Below are 16,208 nucleotides of genomic sequence, written 5' to 3'. Positions count from 1 at the left end.
CAGTTGGAAAAATGCCACCCTTCCAAACATGTCATTGGTGTCTGCAGCAACTCACCTGAGGGTCACAAATTGCTCAGGTAACCCCTTGCAACCTCTGGAGGAACCCCTGTTGGGAATCACTGGTCTGTTCTGAGTTGCATGATGTTTCAGCAACATGAAATATGAGTTCCCCTAAAGTCTTTGCTTTTCTTTTCTAGATTCGGGAGATGAAACACGAAAATCTCCTGACTTTTTTTGGTGTCTGCATAGAGCCCCCCAATATCTGCATTGTGACCCAATACTGCAAGAAGGGCAGCCTGAAGGTACGGCGCCCCTTTATTCCCATTATCAGTCTTTCTTAGGTGACACTGAACAAATTATTCCCCCACTAAGTGACAGATGGCATTAACATGACTGAGATATGAATATTGATTCATTTAACAATCTATTGGTATAAAAACTCAAAATAAATATTTTGATATGAATTATAATTGGCCGCCCGTTTAGATCACAATCATTTTAATGAAAGCGGGTCCGAAGCCCAGTTTACCAATTCTTAGATGAGGTGGCTGCAATGAAATACAGAGAAAAAAACCCAGGGTGGGAGGAGGAGGGGAGGTCTGTATTCCTGTCCCAGGCTAACAACATGGCTCCTTTATAAAGGACAGTAAGTGAGTGTTGTCACCCTTACACAGGACGCGTGCTGCTGGCACTCATGAACTCTCCAAGGCTGGAGAGAATACACTTTCATCAGTGAAACTGGGTGATCTAGCAAACCTGGAATAATTGAAACCTATTGCTAGCAAATGATTTTAATAAATCCATGCCAGGTTTGCTGGATCACCCAGCTTCACTGATGAAAGTGTATCCTTCCCAGCCTTGGCGATCTATAATAAATCAGGCCAATGAAAAGAAAATAAATTCTGAAACTAATGCAGCCACCACATCTATGAACTAGTAAGCTAATTTATATTACATTTTATCTTATCGTTACTGGGCTGTGTAGAGGAGTTTTGCTTGGTATTTGAATTGCTTTCTGCCTATGCAATTCAATCGAAAGAGTGAAGCAGCTTGGAAGGTAATCAAGTACAGGGTGGATTTATCCTCACTCGTTTCGAATCCATGCTTACAATGGATCTGGTCTCAGTTTTATTCTCTGTGTATCCGAATTGCTGAGCCCGCAGAGATCAGGGCACAGCTAGGTTCAGTGTATTGTAATAAATTTGAGCTTTTGGGGCTCTTTGTATATAACAAATAATTTTTTCTGAATTTTAGGATGTTTTGCAGAACAACGACATCGAGCTGGATTGGGTCTTCAAGCTCTCCTTTGCATATGACATTGTTAATGTGAGTCTCCTTCACCTGTTCCTGCAGTGGCTGAAGAAAGGGCGGCTGTTCATGGCCCATGAGGTCAGGAGGCTCTGTAATGCCCACCGGGCCCTCTTATTCTCCAGCTATGTGCTGAATTCTGTACAGATATTTTCTTCCTTCCCCTCCACACTATGAGCCTGTACTAGGGACCACTACCCGAAATAGAAGATATAACATTAGCTTCATGCCTATAGGAAAACTCCATGTCCCATGATCCTTTGCATTGTGTTTAATAGATGGGCGTGGCCACACTTGTAGTCTCAGCTCTCTCCAGCACAATGGGCGGCTACAAATGAAGACACGGAGCATGAATTGTAGCCATAGGTATATGGGGTATGCAGATCTCTGCAAAGGTCATGAGGGATTTTTGGGGACTGATTGCACAACAGGAGATAGGAATCTAACATTAGGCCATAAAACACATATTTTTATTGATGCTTGAAATCTGATAACACGGATATGAGAATTGATAGAGTGCATAGAGTAGTAATCCCTGGCAACTAATTGGATTTTACATTTGATTTGCTTCCTGTAAATTGATTGCTTGTAGGTGACCTCCAATCACAATTGTCCTGTGTACTCATTGAATTTTCCGGTTTATGTCTCCTCAGGGGATGGGCTTTCTGCATAACAGTCCACTGGGATCTCACGGAAATCTAAAGCCCACCAACTGCCTGGTGGACAGCCGTATGCAGGTCAAGCTCTCCGGCTTTGGTTTATGGGAATTCAAATATGGAACCACGCATCGAGACATCACGGTTAAAAGTGTCATCCACTGTGGTAGGTCGCATATATCCCATGCAGAATAAAGTGCGCTACCTCGGGGGAGGGTCTATCCAATAATAATGCTGCATTGTTCTGGGTTAAAGCTGCTGGTTAAACCCGGGTGACGTCGGTGACACACCATCAGGGCAAGGTGACCTAGGGGATAACCCTAGGTGCCATGGTTTTTCAGGGCTTCCTGCCCATTCCCTGGCATGGCCTGTAGTATCACTTAACACTTCAGATGCGTAGCCATCCCTGTGCCTAGGGGCTGCTTTCTGTGGCCCCTGGTCTAGACAGAGGACTGGCAGGGCTTGGGCCACTCTGCTGAACACAACAATCCCATGACCAGTCCAATTGGGAAGCAGCGCCCTAGCCATCAACCTCAGGAAATAATGACCCCAACTTCTCCTTGGATGCATATTAGGTAGAAAGTGTAAGAGGGAGAATGCGGCCCAGGAAATACAGAGTGTCTACCAGGGGGTTTTGTGCCAAGAGTAACTGCCCCCTGGGGGTTTGTTATACGTTAGGATTACCATGCTGGCGGGGTTGTTCTGTGCCTACTGGGGGTTATTGTGCTGGCCAGGAAGTTCTATGCCCACCGGAGGTTATTGTGCTTTGGGATTACCATGCTGGCCGGGTGGTTCTGTGCCTATTGGGGGTTATTGTACTCTGGGAATTGCTTTGCTGGTTGAAAGTTTAATTCTTTGTTGGTCTGGCGATCTGTATTGGGGGTCATTGCTATGCCTACTTGTGACCACACCCACATTTATACCCTTGCCGTAGGGTTTAGCCCCCTTTTCTGCACTCTTCAGCCCCACAGTTGGTTGGGATGCCCCTGCTCACCATAGCACCCTATTTCATTGCGATGCATTGCTAGGTTATGAATTTGTGTCATGCATTCCAGAGCTTGAGCTGAGCACCACAATACCGTTTTATTTTAAGGGATTTTAAACAAAAAATTCAAAAATCAATTAATTGCCCCACAAAGACATCCAATTGACGCTGATTTCAGGAGAGGTCAGCATTGGCACGCGGCTTGATTTCAGTAGACGGCTCCTTTAAAGTCCGGGTTAATATCGAACGCACACAATGCAGTTACTGTACAGCATAGCCAAGACTGGGGGAAGATAAAGCAGCACAAAGAGCCAATCAGTTCTTTACAAAGCACAGAGTCTGCCTGAAATTCAGAGTCCAAATTCAGGTTCTGAAAACTGTCAATGGCACTTTTTTGCCTCCACTTTCAGAAACATTCTATTGTATTGGCTGAATGATAAATGTCCCCCTACCCATAATCCTCAGCGTCTGCTCTCTCTCTGGCCATAGACTTATACTGGACGGCTCCGGAGCTGCTACGAATGGGGAGATTCCCCTTCCAGGGTACGCAGAAAGGAGACGTGTACAGCTTCGCCATAATTATGAGAGAACTTATATATAACAGTGAGGACGGACCATTCCAGGACCTCAGCTTGGAACCAGAAGGTAAAATCTTCCCTGCAGCCTCCCCTTCATTATATCTGCCCTGCAGCCTCTCCTTCATTAAATATGCCCTCCAGCCTCCCCTTCATTAAATCTGCCCTCCAGCCTCCCCTTCATTATATAAACAGACTAAACGTCAGTTTTTAAAAGCTTGGTTGAAATATTATTGAAGCAAATTATAATTTTCATTTTTTTCCAAGCTGCTTCAACCCTCAACATTAATTTCTTATTTTACATTCAGAAATCATTCAGACAATCAAAGACCCGGTGGCTGTGGTTCCGATGAGGCCGTCCCTATCGGTGGAGAAATGCAACGAGCGTATTATCGCCATGCTGAAGATGTGTTGGGATGAGAACCCTGATAGGCGACCGTCCTTCACTTCCATAAAGAGGAGCCTGCGAGGAGCCAGCCCTGAAGGGTGAGACACGCCCCTGCTTAAGAACCCACCAATCAGAACAAAGTAGTTCTATGGATTGGAACTGCCAAGCTTAACTTGTGTCTCTCTGATTCATCTCCCTGCAGACATGTCAGCATCCTGGACAACATGGTGAATAAGCTGGAGAAATACGCCAATCACTTGGAGGAGGTGGTGGAGGAGCGCACCGTGCAGCTGGTGGCCGAGAAAAGGAGGACGGAGAAGTTGCTGTCTACGATGCTGCCGAGGTAAGGTGATGAGAGGTTTAGACACCTAGGCCTTGGGTAGCAATGCCTTAGGGGACTGATGGGCTGCCTTTTGTTAAGGGGAACTACTGTCCTATATAATGGTGCTAATTTATTAAAGCTCTTTAAGAATATGAACAATCATGGGTAAACCTGGGTGATCCAGCAAACATGTAATGGATCTGGTCCAGAATTGAAAATATTTGTCAAATAATAGCTAAATGACTTTTAGGAAAGGCATTCCAGGTTTGCTGGATCACCCAGGTTCTCCCATTATACCCTATCTTCCCCAGTCCTGGAGAGCTTTATTAAATTAGGCCTATTGTGTTCAAACCTCAGCTGGGGAGAGGGTGCATAAATGAGCATACTACCAGGTTGGTTCTGCTACACTGGCAGCACTCAGAGTCTCTCCAGCACCTCACGTCCATTGGAGGGTGGGCAAGGGACTCTTCTGTAGCTGGCTTGGCTTTTGCAATGCTGAAACTTTTAGACATGGCAAGGGGTGGAGGGGTGGGGGGTGTTTGGGTACAGGAAGTTTACCTAGCATGGTGCCCAGAAATTACTGATGGCAGCCCTGATCATGTCATTATATCTACCGGTATATATCATAGGATCATCATACTGCTTCAGAGACCCTAAAAGGGACTGTCCTCTATGCATGAAGGATCCAATCATATTCTTTATAGAGCATATAGTAGCATATAATAGAATAGGGATCATATCATTTGTGTAGCTGCATAGATTGTATACAGACAGCTACATATCAATGAAACAAGAGCATTCACAGCTAATTTCATTTTAGCAGTGACTTTTGGACAAGTAATATGCCTATTGAGGTAATGTGTGGAGTAGCTGAGTGCCAATACAGCTCTTAGAATGTAAGAAATTCTAGGTAGGACTCTTTATTGTAAATAAAAGCTACAGTAATACAAAATTCCTTGACCCCTTCAATAGAAACCACTAAATCAGCAAGACTTGTTTCAACTCACTGTCAACTCATATTTTGCCACAAGATGGCAGCATTGCATCACTACATTTCACATTCCTACTTTGCAGGATCTTCGCAGCTCTATGGATATTGGGTGACAACACTGTGCTTGTCTCATAAATTTTCTCCAGTGTGGTCACCCCATCACGTACCTAGAAGGGTGATATTGACACATTACCCTTAAAGCATGCTGATATATATAGAGATTATATATCTGAATTCAGGTCTCCGTTAAGTATCTCTCTGTCTCCAGCTTTATCTCAGAGCAGCTGATGGCCGGTAAGTCGGTAGAGCCGGAGAGTTTCAGCTCAGTCACCATCTTCTTCTCGGATATTGTGGGATTTACGACGCTCTGCTCTTCCAGCACCCCGCTGCAGGTGGTGGATCTGCTCAATGATCTGTATAGCCTGTTTGATGAGATCATTAAAGCATATGATGTGTACAAGGTAAGGGAACATCTTCAAATATACAGATCTGTGACCTGGAGGGGTTCCCACCATCCCTGTGCTGAGTCCCTGGGTCTGTACCCTAGCTGTGCCCATTATGAGGGGCTCTCACCACCCACAGAAGACGGGTAATACCTCCTGATGATATCTCCCTTCATTTCCCGCAGGTAGAAACCATCGGAGACGCGTATATGGTGGCCAGTGGTCTTCCACTCCCGAATGGGATGCAGCACGTGGAGGAGATCTCTACGATGTCTCTTCATTTCCTCAGCTCCATGATGAGCTTCCGCATACGACACATGCCCAACGAGAAGCTGAAGCTGAGGATTGGACTGAACACGGGTACGTCAGGCATCCAGCATGATGCCTGAACAAAAATGGTCCTGATAAAGGCATTGTCAGGGGCAGTAATGTGATCTCTAGGTGCAAGGTGCATTTTTTCTAACATGCTCATCTCTGCCCCCTGCTGGTTGCAGGTCCCGTGGTGGCTGGTGTGGTGGGTGTGACCATGCCCCGGTACTGCCTGTTTGGTGACACGGTTAACATGGCATCAAGAATGGAAAGCAACAGTCTACGTAGGTAAACTCTGTGTTTTTTACTAGTTTGTGTCATGCAGATTCGGTGTGCCCTACTTCTGAGCCCCATTGGGGTAAATGCCCCTTTGGGCTTTATACACACAGCCAATCCAATGATAGTTGGGAAGAATGGGGAAAGGTTGGAGCCATCCATGTCCATATTGGGGGGGGTCTCTGATAGGCACAGAAAAGTGCGGAATCTATCAGGGGATTGGAGCAATTTGGGTGCTGGCGCTGTGCTCATTGTAAATCCCAAAGCATCATGGGAGCCTCAAAGAAGAGCAAAGTGGGCCGAGTGCCCCGCACATACATTGATGTTTCATATTTTTATTTCGGCAGCTCTGCGGATTCACATTTCTGAGACCACAGCCAATGCCCTGGGAGAGATCGGGGGCTACCACATAAAGGAGAGGGGTTTCGTCCAGATAAAGGTAGGATCCAGACCCTCTTCTGTACACAGAGAGACCACTGCTTACACACTTTCTTTCCAAAGATTACAAACTTTCAGATTTAGATTGGCTTTTGATTTGATGCACCTGGAACCTTAACAAAATAAACTGAAAATCTTGTTGGGTTGTAATATATAAATATATTAAATATATAAATATGTATTTGGAATATACATTTTTTATATTTGTCTTTTTGCATTTGCATTTTCAAAGTGTTCTGCAGATCTTTTCCCAAGCTCTCCGATATTGCTTCAATTGTTCATAGAGCTCAGTAGCTTCCACTAAAGTTTACAAACAAACTTGACTATTTCCATGAAATTCACTTAGCCCCTCCCCTTTGTCTTCCAACCCTTATTCAATGTAATAAGCAGCTTCCTCGGGGGCTGGAAATGGGTGGAGCCAAACTTTGAGAAAGTTGGGATTTCACTTTTGACATGTATTTTTTGTTATTTATCACATTTTTGGTGTAAATTTCTGCAATGTCTAAAATTTCTGTAGAGAAAAAGCAAGGAATGCCAGTGGGTGTGTTTGGGAACCCCTCTCCTACACCCCAAGCTGGGGTTCTCAGTCTACCAGTAACTTATATTGGGGACGGCTGATGCAGAATCATTGGCTAGTTCCTATTATACGCATGCTCATTCCTGGCTTTATACACATGCGCCTCTAATTATCAATTTATCAAATTATTCTGAAATCCAAATCACTGAGATCCTCATTCCATCCCTCCAGGGGAAGGGGAAACAGAGGACGTATTGGCTAAAGGGTAAGGTTGGGTTCCCGATGCCTCTTCCAGACTTTCCAGATGATTTAAAGGATCCTCTCCACACCTCAGCAGAGGTAGGTCGTCTTGTATTCCAGCACCATTATTATTATTATATTCCAGGCCACCCATTACTATTTTACAAATTATACATACATCACATATTTAAAGCAATTATAATATTTTCTAACATTGAACTTTATTTCTTGAGACAGAGAAAGTCTCAGCGCCCTCTGCAGGCTGCAAGGGTTTGTTTGTAAACAAACCTCCACTGCTGTCCATCATGAGCATGATTGGCTGATAGTGATCACATGACCAGGAGCCACGCTGATGATTGGTTAGTTAAATCCTCATCTATCAGTGACAGTGCCGTCTCTGAACTCCAAACATTTACACATTTAAAAAGTTTGGAAATTAATAAAAATAACCAACTTTATCAGTTGTCTCATAAACAATTTTATTTATTTTAATTTTTTTTACATTTTTTAATTTAGTTAAAGTAACTTTTATTTAAGTTTTACAACATCAGAACATCAGTATGAGCATATAACAATATAATAAATATATTAACAGATATTCTCACTTATGTTATTATAGGAGGAAGAGGTCACCGTGCACTGAACAGAGGACCATCAGTAATCATAAACTGTTTTTATATTATTATTATTCCTCGTTTTATATTATTTATTTATATCATTCAGACCCATTTGCTGCAGGGATTTGCAGAGAAGAGAACCTCTGATATCATTCTCTAAACCACAGGAGCTTACACTCTAACGCCCCGCATGATCAAGGTGGCTACTTTGGATGGAAGCCAATTGAACTCACAGTTTTGCCTTGTGATAGTAAATCCACAAAATGAAACACATATTGTATCTCTATAAGCCCTGATGAAGGGGGACTGAAACGGGTTGGACACTTGCTAATATTATTTATCTATTTTATACATGATGATGTCTTATATATGATAATTTATTTCTTATATATATGTGTCTTATATATATAATTCAGGTTTATACAAACATTGGCCATCCTGCTGAGCTGGCACACGGGGCAATTTATTGTTCTTTTTGCTTTTTTATTGATTTTCAACATATGAACTAAGCTATTAAACCATACATGGATGGTTGATCCCTTACACTGGCAGTCAGTAGAAGTATCCTCCTTATTGGTGGTCAGTGGGAGGAAGAGCGCCCCCCCCCCCCATATTGGTGGACAGTAAAGGGAAGGACATTTTCTTACAAAAAATGCATCGGTATATCTGTGTTCAGTGGATAGATACCCCTATATATTGATCACCAATGGAAGAATACCCCTTACACTGCTGACGTGAGAAGAAGAAACCCCCCCAAGGATAGTGATCAGTGGAAGGAAGACTGCCCCTTACATTGGTGGCCTATTGGGATAGAAATGTCCCCATATTAGTGGTATATTTAGGGAATAATGCCCCTTATGTTGGTGTCAGTGGAAGGATTATTACCCCTATGTATTGATCGCCACTGGAAAAATACCCCTCACACTGCTGACTTCTTAAGAATAACCCCCCTGACAGAAGTGGTAAGTGCAAGGAAGACCACACCTTACATTGGTGGTCGATTGGGATAGAAATGGAAATGAATGTAAGGAAGAATGTCCCCTTATGTTGGTGTTATTGGAAAGAAAACTACCCCTTGGTGGAAGATATTCCTTCTTATATTGGTACTCAGTGGTTTCTTACCTGGTAGTGTTGTAAAGAGGAAATGATTCTTCCCTGGTCCGGTCATTGGCTCTTCCATTGTCAGAGTTCTTATCCAATGGTGGAATACCAATATTTCTAGTCACTGGATAGAAAATGGAATGAATTGGATGGCCAGCTAAAGAAAGCCATGCAGAGCTCCCTCTACAGGCAACATTGTGCAAGGAAAATTATTGTTAGGGGTGCAATGAGCCAATGGTCATTCATATATCATTCACTTTATTATTGGCCACTGATGCAAGATGCTTCATGGTAAGAGGTTCCTGATTAGGGGAGCCAACACTTTTTATTTAAAGGAGAATAATATTATTACATTTTTGTGCTGCCACGTTTGTACTTTGCTCACCATACAAATAAATATCAAACACAAATTTGGAAAAAACTTTTATTTACACGTTTAATGCACCATTGTGAAGCTTGGTATAGTGTAGCACTCCTGCGGGAATTCAGACTCCGCCCCCGCAGGTAATATAGCTATCTTTTAGTCTAGAATATTCTCCATTCCCCGATCTTGGAACGGCTCTGCATTTGTCACAGATTTATGTGATCTGCTATGTGGATGGGCAGCCATGTTCCTGAGGCCACGTTTGTGGGTGGTACGATCCATGTGGATTGAAAATGGCACTTTGAGGAGGTTCAGATTTAGGAGAGGATTTTGCAGATTCCCACCGTTAGCAGAAGATGGTGCAGGATCACTGAAAAGACACAAATCAATCAAATGTTTTCTAAGGGCAATACTGATTTGATATTCATAAATGATGATTTATTCTTGTGCCTAGGCACAGGAAGTCACCTGATACATAGCTTTGAGGGTACAGCACAGGAGTGCCCAGGCACAGGAAGTCACCTGATATATAGATTTGAGGGTACAGAATAGGAGTGCCTAGGCACAGGAAGTCACCTGATATATAGATTTGAGGGTACAGAATGGGAGTGCCTAGGCACAGGAAGTGCAGCAATATTTTTCATGAAGAATAAAGGACACATTTTAAATATTTTAGAGCACTGCTTTGGCCCAATTAACGAACCCATGCACCCTGGACAGCGCAGGTGTTGCAAATACAAAACACAAACTGTCCCTGAATGTTTGCATGGAATAAACATTGCTATTGGCTACATTACCTGCGAGCCCCGGCGCAAAGAAGGATGCAGCACCTAAAGACAAAAAGAACGATCATTCTTGTAAATTTGTTGTACATATTGTTCACAAATTATAAACAAACTCAGGGCTCTATTTATAAAAGATTCCCCAGTCAATTCATCTGAAATTCGCTAGTTGTATCTCTTCACTTCTCATTTCAGTTCCTATTAAAACAATGACTCGTTCTGCCACCTAGTGGCCAATATCAAAAGTGCACAGCTGTCACAATAGGAAATGAATGGGAAATAAAACAAATTTATTAGCAAATTACCAGGGGAATACTTTAAAAAAGAGCCTTAAAAGTTAAATAATCTTAGATCATCTTTCAGCTGTAATTTATACTTTGGTGTCACCTTTTTTTCTGAATTATTATTATTATTATTATTAATAATAAAAAACAGGATTTATAAAGCTCCAACCTATTATGCAGAGCTGTACATTAAATAGGGATCAGCCAGATATATCTACTCCAATAAATGCACAAAGTTAATATTATTATTATTATTATTATTATTAATAAATAGGATTTATATAGCGCCAACATATTAAGTAGCACTGTACAATAAATAGGGGTAGCAAATAACAGACAGTTACAGACAGTGGCACAGGTGGAGGAGAGGACCCTGCCCCGTTATAGATAAAGTATATTTAAAAAAAATGTTTTAAATATTAATAACACAAGCAAAGCTAAAATGAACCCTTTTCCCCGCAGGACCTTTTTTTCAGTCTGTTTTCTGATTCAGACACACAATCCCAACAGTTCTCTATATTCTACATGACCATGGAGGGAATACTTACTCCGCAGGACAAATTCAGCCACCAGGACCCCTCCTGTTTGCTCCTTCTGCTGCCTCCGCTTGCTGCAGGTCTGATAATAAAAAAAGGAAATATACGCAGTCCATAGGGGTTATCAGAAGTTCCTTAATTAGCAGTTTCTAAATTCAACAACTCCTACATCAAATTACTTTTTGTGATGCACAAAAACTTTCTTTTCCTGACTAAACCTACAAAATCCTTCTTTAGTTGTGTCTCACACTCTCCCCCTCCCAGTCACTGCAGATTGCAGTGGGAGGGATTCAGTGCTGTCAATCCATAAAGCAGTGGGTGGGACTGGGTGTGGCCAGATGCTGATTGACAGGCCACAGACTTTTAAAGCAGATAGCCACGCCCCCTGCAATATCTTCCTATCGCACTAAAGTACAAGCAGGCACAGCCTACGTGAAGGTGACAACTCTGCTCTGAATTTAGGAGCATTGTAGCATTGTTGTCACTTTATCACAGGAAGCTGCATTATGTTGCCTTTATTAGCAGGGTCATTGGTATTTGTAGCACTTTACGGAAGGATTTGTAATTAAATGCTGCGGTACATATTTTTAAATGGGAGGGTGTAGGTCTACTGTAACCAAAATTTAAATTTAAAACCAGTAATTCCAATGAGATAATGCAGAAATTGCATGCCGCTAAGGGCTCTATTAAAAAATGATTCCCCCATCATATTCTCTGAAATTCACACTAGGTTTTATCTCCCTAGGTGAACCCTTTCAGTTCCTATTAAAAATAATGACTTGTTCTGCCACCTAGTGGCCAATCTCAAAATTGCACATCTGTCACAAAATGAAATGCTATCTGTGTAAGTAAAAATTATGAACGAATCTAGAGGGAATCATTTATAAATAAAGCCTCAAGTGTCATTTATATCAAATTTAACTTACCACCGGACAGTTGAACCTTTCGCTGTCACAGAGGAAGGTCTCGCAGTGCAGCCAGACTTTGGAGAGTTTGGGGACGTTCTGGAAACGGAAGGCGTTAAACTGAAACGTGGCGCGGCTGTTTTTCCCATTTTCATGCACCAGAATTGTTTCGTCTGAGGCGCACCTGAAATCATAGAATACAAAAGCATGAAATGCACCCAGATGGGAGGAGCCACATACTGCAATCATGATTGGCTGTGATGAACAACACCCCCGCACTTCTTGTTTCACATATAAATGAGGCTCACTGGGTGACGACTTACATTGGAGATACCTACCCTTTACTGATGAGCTGCCACTGGATGTGGTAGGCATAGTCGGGAGCCGGGGTGGCCCAACAATAATTCAGCACCACCTTAAACCTACAAATTGTACAGAAAACTGATTAGAGGGCAGAATTAATTGTTATGAAGATTACATGAATAATAAACTCATTCTTATTCTAATCCACAGCCCCATGGCCTTTCTTTCTGTCTGTTGGTGCTGATAACGAATCCCCCAAACATCATATTTTACAATGTGGAACCAATGGTCACATCCCACCCTAATGAACCGGTCCTGCATTAAATGTAATAAGATTATGGAACTGAACACAAAAGCACCCAACCATGTATTATCTCATCTTCTAAACAAGCAATAGATCCTTAGGGTAGAAGGTCAAATGTAATGATTTTGTTTTTGCTCAGAGTTTATCATTTTAAATGAGTCTACATTTAAATATTTTAGGCATAACATTTCTAGCCTGTAGGTGGAGCTCCTGGCACATTTTAACATGTAACTCGCTGAAGCTTAGCTGATTTACTGAAAAAAACTTCTACAGAGTTTACAGAGTATTTCTCTCACATTTTATATTTGGGGGAAAAGAAATTATATTCTTTGCAGATAACAACGTGTAGGAATCAGATACTTTTCATTTTACCCATAAAGGACAGAGCTTTGCTATACCTGTTGCTGATCCCTTTGGCTTCGACACCGGCATAGACATCGGAGCCAATATCTGATGTCTCTACCACAAATGGGGCTTCTTTCTGGGTGGAAAACTTGGCATTCTTTTCGGGATAAAAACAAAAAAAGTAACCAAACACATACAAAAAAGAGAAGTTACCAAGTATAGTAAATTCACCAATCCTATAGACCAAATATTGCCCCGCATACATTATAATTACATAAAGACTGGAATTGGATGCTGATAATAATAACGTCACATTTTATAATACACTTTATAAATTACAAGACCTTTTTGTTTTGGGGGGAATGACATAACACTGTATCAAGGCTATTCCATGAATATCATAGGGTTCTATTTATAAATGATTCCCCCAGTCAATTCATCTGAAATTCACGGACGGATGGTGGAATCTCGCTACACTTCTCAGTTCCTATTAAAACAATGACTCGTACTGCCACCTAGTGGTTTGTGCACACCTGTCAGCCTCTTACCTCCGTTTCATTTTTCTTCCCTTTTTTTTTCTTTTTAGGGTGGCTATGCTGCATTGCCGGTGCCATAACCATCCTTATGATCATGGTGCCACCTGGTACCGCAGCCTGGTGTTTGGGCACTACAGGTGTGGACAAGCTCCGAAACCCAGAAATCCAATCCCAGGGAACTGATTGGAAGCAGATGTATTGGGCGAGTGGAGACTATTAAATCAATGAGAATGGGTCGTCTTATGAAAAGTCTTACCAAGAGAAGACCATCCAACCTATGACTGACAGATGGGGTATGGTGGCAAATAAAGAGATTTGAGCTCTTGAGTTTATGACTATTACGCGGTGACATATTATTAATAGGATTTGGGGAGCTGGCCCCACTTTTGCACCCTAGGAACCGAAGCAATAAGTAACCAAGGGTGGTCCACCATCATACCAGACCTATCCATATTTTAAAACATATCAATGGACCCAAAAGTCACTCAAAGTGATCCTTCCGATTGACCAAATGGCCAACTGGATGGACCTTGCCTCTAGAAAGGTCAAAATGCAGGTAAATCAGAAGGAGAGGAAGCTCTGAAAGACTCACGGCGTAGAAATTGAGAGACAGTTGGGTTTCAAAGGATCCTGAGCTCCCGTTCTTGACATGAACTGTGGCTACTCTGGAGGTAGGAAAAAAATATGTAAGACTAAAACATACATGAGTGAGATGTGTCTGGCTAATTGTGAGTCAAAGCGTGCCACGCTCTCGGGAGGAAGACTTACCTTTGGTCAAAAGCTGCATGGCTCACCAAATAGTTGGACTGGTAGGTGCAGGTGAAGGAATAATTCACCGGCTGGTTCTTCACAATCAGTGTGCTGTCATTGGACACTATTGAGTTGTAGAAGTGATAGATCGGGTTCTTAAACTGGGAAAAAAGTTCAAAGGAATACATTGTAGCCATTTTTATTCCAGGTAAAGCCATTCAAATTTGGGTCCAAAGTATGTAATTGTTTTACTATTTCGTCTACTGTCACTTATTACACGGAAAATTGATTGGTAAATTTCATATTAGGGAATCAGGACCTCCTTCCTCCTGCCGGTGACCCCTCTAATGATGGTGACCCCACAATTCTATCTATATAGAGGAATCAGGACCTCCTTCCTCCTGACCCCTCTAGTGATGGTGACCCCACAATTCTATCTATATAGGGGAATCAGGACCTCCTTCTTCCTGCCGGTGACCCCTCTAGTGATGGTGACCCCACCTCCTGTGTATGTTTGTCGTTATTCACTGATACCGGTCAGCAGATACTTGATATTTTGGTATGATGTGTGATTGGAGTATATTTTAGCTTTGCTGAATTTTTACATCAGGGTACCGTTAAAAACTACAAATGTGGCCAGGATTGGGTTTGAAGCTTTTTGTTATACATACATCAGACTGGGTTCCGCAGTATGACTTATTCCTGGGTGACAGATCGGGAATGGAAAACTGATAGTACCCAGACTCAATAACGCCATTATAACACACCCCACCAAGGGCCAGCTGGTTAATCTCCCATCCATAGGGGCACTCCGGAATTTTAGCCACAATAGACTTGGGGTAGCAATGTACAATGATCACATCTGGAATAAAAATAATAAAAATATTAGTTTTCAGCAGTAAACACTTTACAATACATGTACAAAACATAATAGAAATTATTATAAAAATAATCTTTAATAGGTTAATAAATGATAAATAGTTAAAAATAACAAAATATTTTCAAAGTCAGAGATTGTATCACCAAAAAGTTTGCCTAATGGCCAATGGATGGAAGGCTGTGACTAGCGGCAATGACTTTTATTCAGATCTTTGTACAATGTGTTTTCTATTACTGTGTTATCTGTATAAACTTTCCTACATACATAAATACATTTTTGTCCAGGTTACATGTTTGCTATATCCAAAACTTTGAATTTTAAATACTTTTATCCGTTAATCATGAGGAAAATGTTAAACTTTGGATCATCAATTTCAAAAAAGATAAAGCACACATAAATAAAAATATGAACTTTGTCCCTAATTCATACCTTGTTTATTTGGAACGCACTTTCCTGCAGAGCTTGCAATCAGAATAAGTAGCGCAAGGAGACTAAAAAGCACCATTTCTTCAAAGCATATAAAAATAAAAACGGTCAGCAAAGTGATCACCAAGAAAAGTCAAAGATTTTAGAGATCCAGGACTGTCACCTCCAATGCCTTCATGTTCTGTCCCTGCAACAAAGGCTGGCAAAGAACAAAACAATCTCTGAATATTATATGTATCTAAAAAATCACAAATAACACTAAATGCTCTATTTATAAAACAGGGAATCTGACATTCACCCAAACATTCCCTGGTGGGAATCAGTTACTGCTGGAAGATTCCCATCAGGGAATGTTTGAAGAAATGTCAGATTCCCTGCTTTATAAACAGAGCCCTAATTTGTAAATATATATTATTATATAGAAGTTTTCATATGAAACTTTTAAATATAAATATTTTAATCTAAATATATTTAGTTGCCAAAAACTACTACCAATATTTTACATTTTTATATTTAATATATAAAGTAAATAAAGATGTTTTATATATACTTCTATATATTGGGGATCATTCACATTGAAATCATTCCATTCCTTTTTTTTCTGTGAATTTATTTCAGAATTCATTT

At 41.4% G+C, this 16,208-nt stretch overlaps 2 protein-coding genes across 2 annotated transcripts in view; one reads left to right on the top strand and one right to left on the bottom strand.

Annotated features, from left to right (window-relative positions):
• Positions 1-8,641, top strand: part of LOC140339871 (guanylate cyclase 2G-like) — a 20,484-nt gene extending 11,843 nt beyond the window's left edge. Inside the window, exons 7-18 of the mRNA XM_072424781.1 lie at positions 198-302; positions 1,255-1,389; positions 1,962-2,130; positions 3,439-3,594; positions 3,833-4,010; positions 4,115-4,255; positions 5,494-5,686; positions 5,854-6,028; positions 6,163-6,261; positions 6,601-6,692; positions 7,440-7,547; positions 8,068-8,641. Of these exons, the coding sequence (XP_072280882.1) occupies positions 198-302; positions 1,255-1,389; positions 1,962-2,130; positions 3,439-3,594; positions 3,833-4,010; positions 4,115-4,255; positions 5,494-5,686; positions 5,854-6,028; positions 6,163-6,261; positions 6,601-6,692; positions 7,440-7,547; positions 8,068-8,091 (1,575 nt within the window). The 3' untranslated portion in view covers positions 8,092-8,641. The remainder of the gene's footprint in view (positions 1-197; positions 303-1,254; positions 1,390-1,961; positions 2,131-3,438; positions 3,595-3,832; positions 4,011-4,114; positions 4,256-5,493; positions 5,687-5,853; positions 6,029-6,162; positions 6,262-6,600; positions 6,693-7,439; positions 7,548-8,067) is intronic.
• A 1,206-nt stretch (positions 8,642-9,847) lies between these two features.
• Positions 9,848-15,738, bottom strand: TECTB (tectorin beta). Its single transcript, XM_072424780.1, has 9 exons — positions 15,585-15,738; positions 14,947-15,137; positions 14,294-14,436; positions 14,118-14,190; positions 13,043-13,146; positions 12,376-12,459; positions 12,059-12,221; positions 11,145-11,214; positions 9,848-9,900 (listed from the first exon to the last, which is right to left on the bottom strand). Exons 1-9 carry the CDS (start codon positions 15,658-15,660, stop codon positions 9,848-9,850), a joined length of 957 nt encoding a protein of 318 aa, XP_072280881.1. The 5' UTR covers positions 15,661-15,738.
• Between the last annotated feature and the right edge of the window lie 470 nt (positions 15,739-16,208).

This window comes from Pyxicephalus adspersus, chromosome 10, assembly GCF_032062135.1.
Source record: "Pyxicephalus adspersus chromosome 10, UCB_Pads_2.0, whole genome shotgun sequence".
NCBI lineage: Eukaryota > Metazoa > Chordata > Amphibia > Anura > Pyxicephalidae > Pyxicephalus > Pyxicephalus adspersus.
Note: the sequence above shows the minus strand (reverse complement) of the source record. Positions and strands in the feature narration are given on the sequence as shown.

Excerpts from the sequence above, each read along its gene's own strand:
- TECTB (XM_072424780.1), bottom strand. The coding sequence starts at position 15,660 with ATGGTGCTTTTTAGTCTCCTTGCGCTACTTATTCTGATTGCAAGCTCT. Across the intron at positions 14,191-14,293 it reads CATGCAGCTTTTGACCAAAG|AGTAGCCACAGTTCATGTCA; the intron begins GTAAGTCTTCCT and ends TCCTACCTCCAG. Across the intron at positions 12,460-13,042 it reads GCCAAAGGGATCAGCAACAG|GTTTAAGGTGGTGCTGAATT; the intron begins GTATAGCAAAGC and ends TACAATTTGTAG.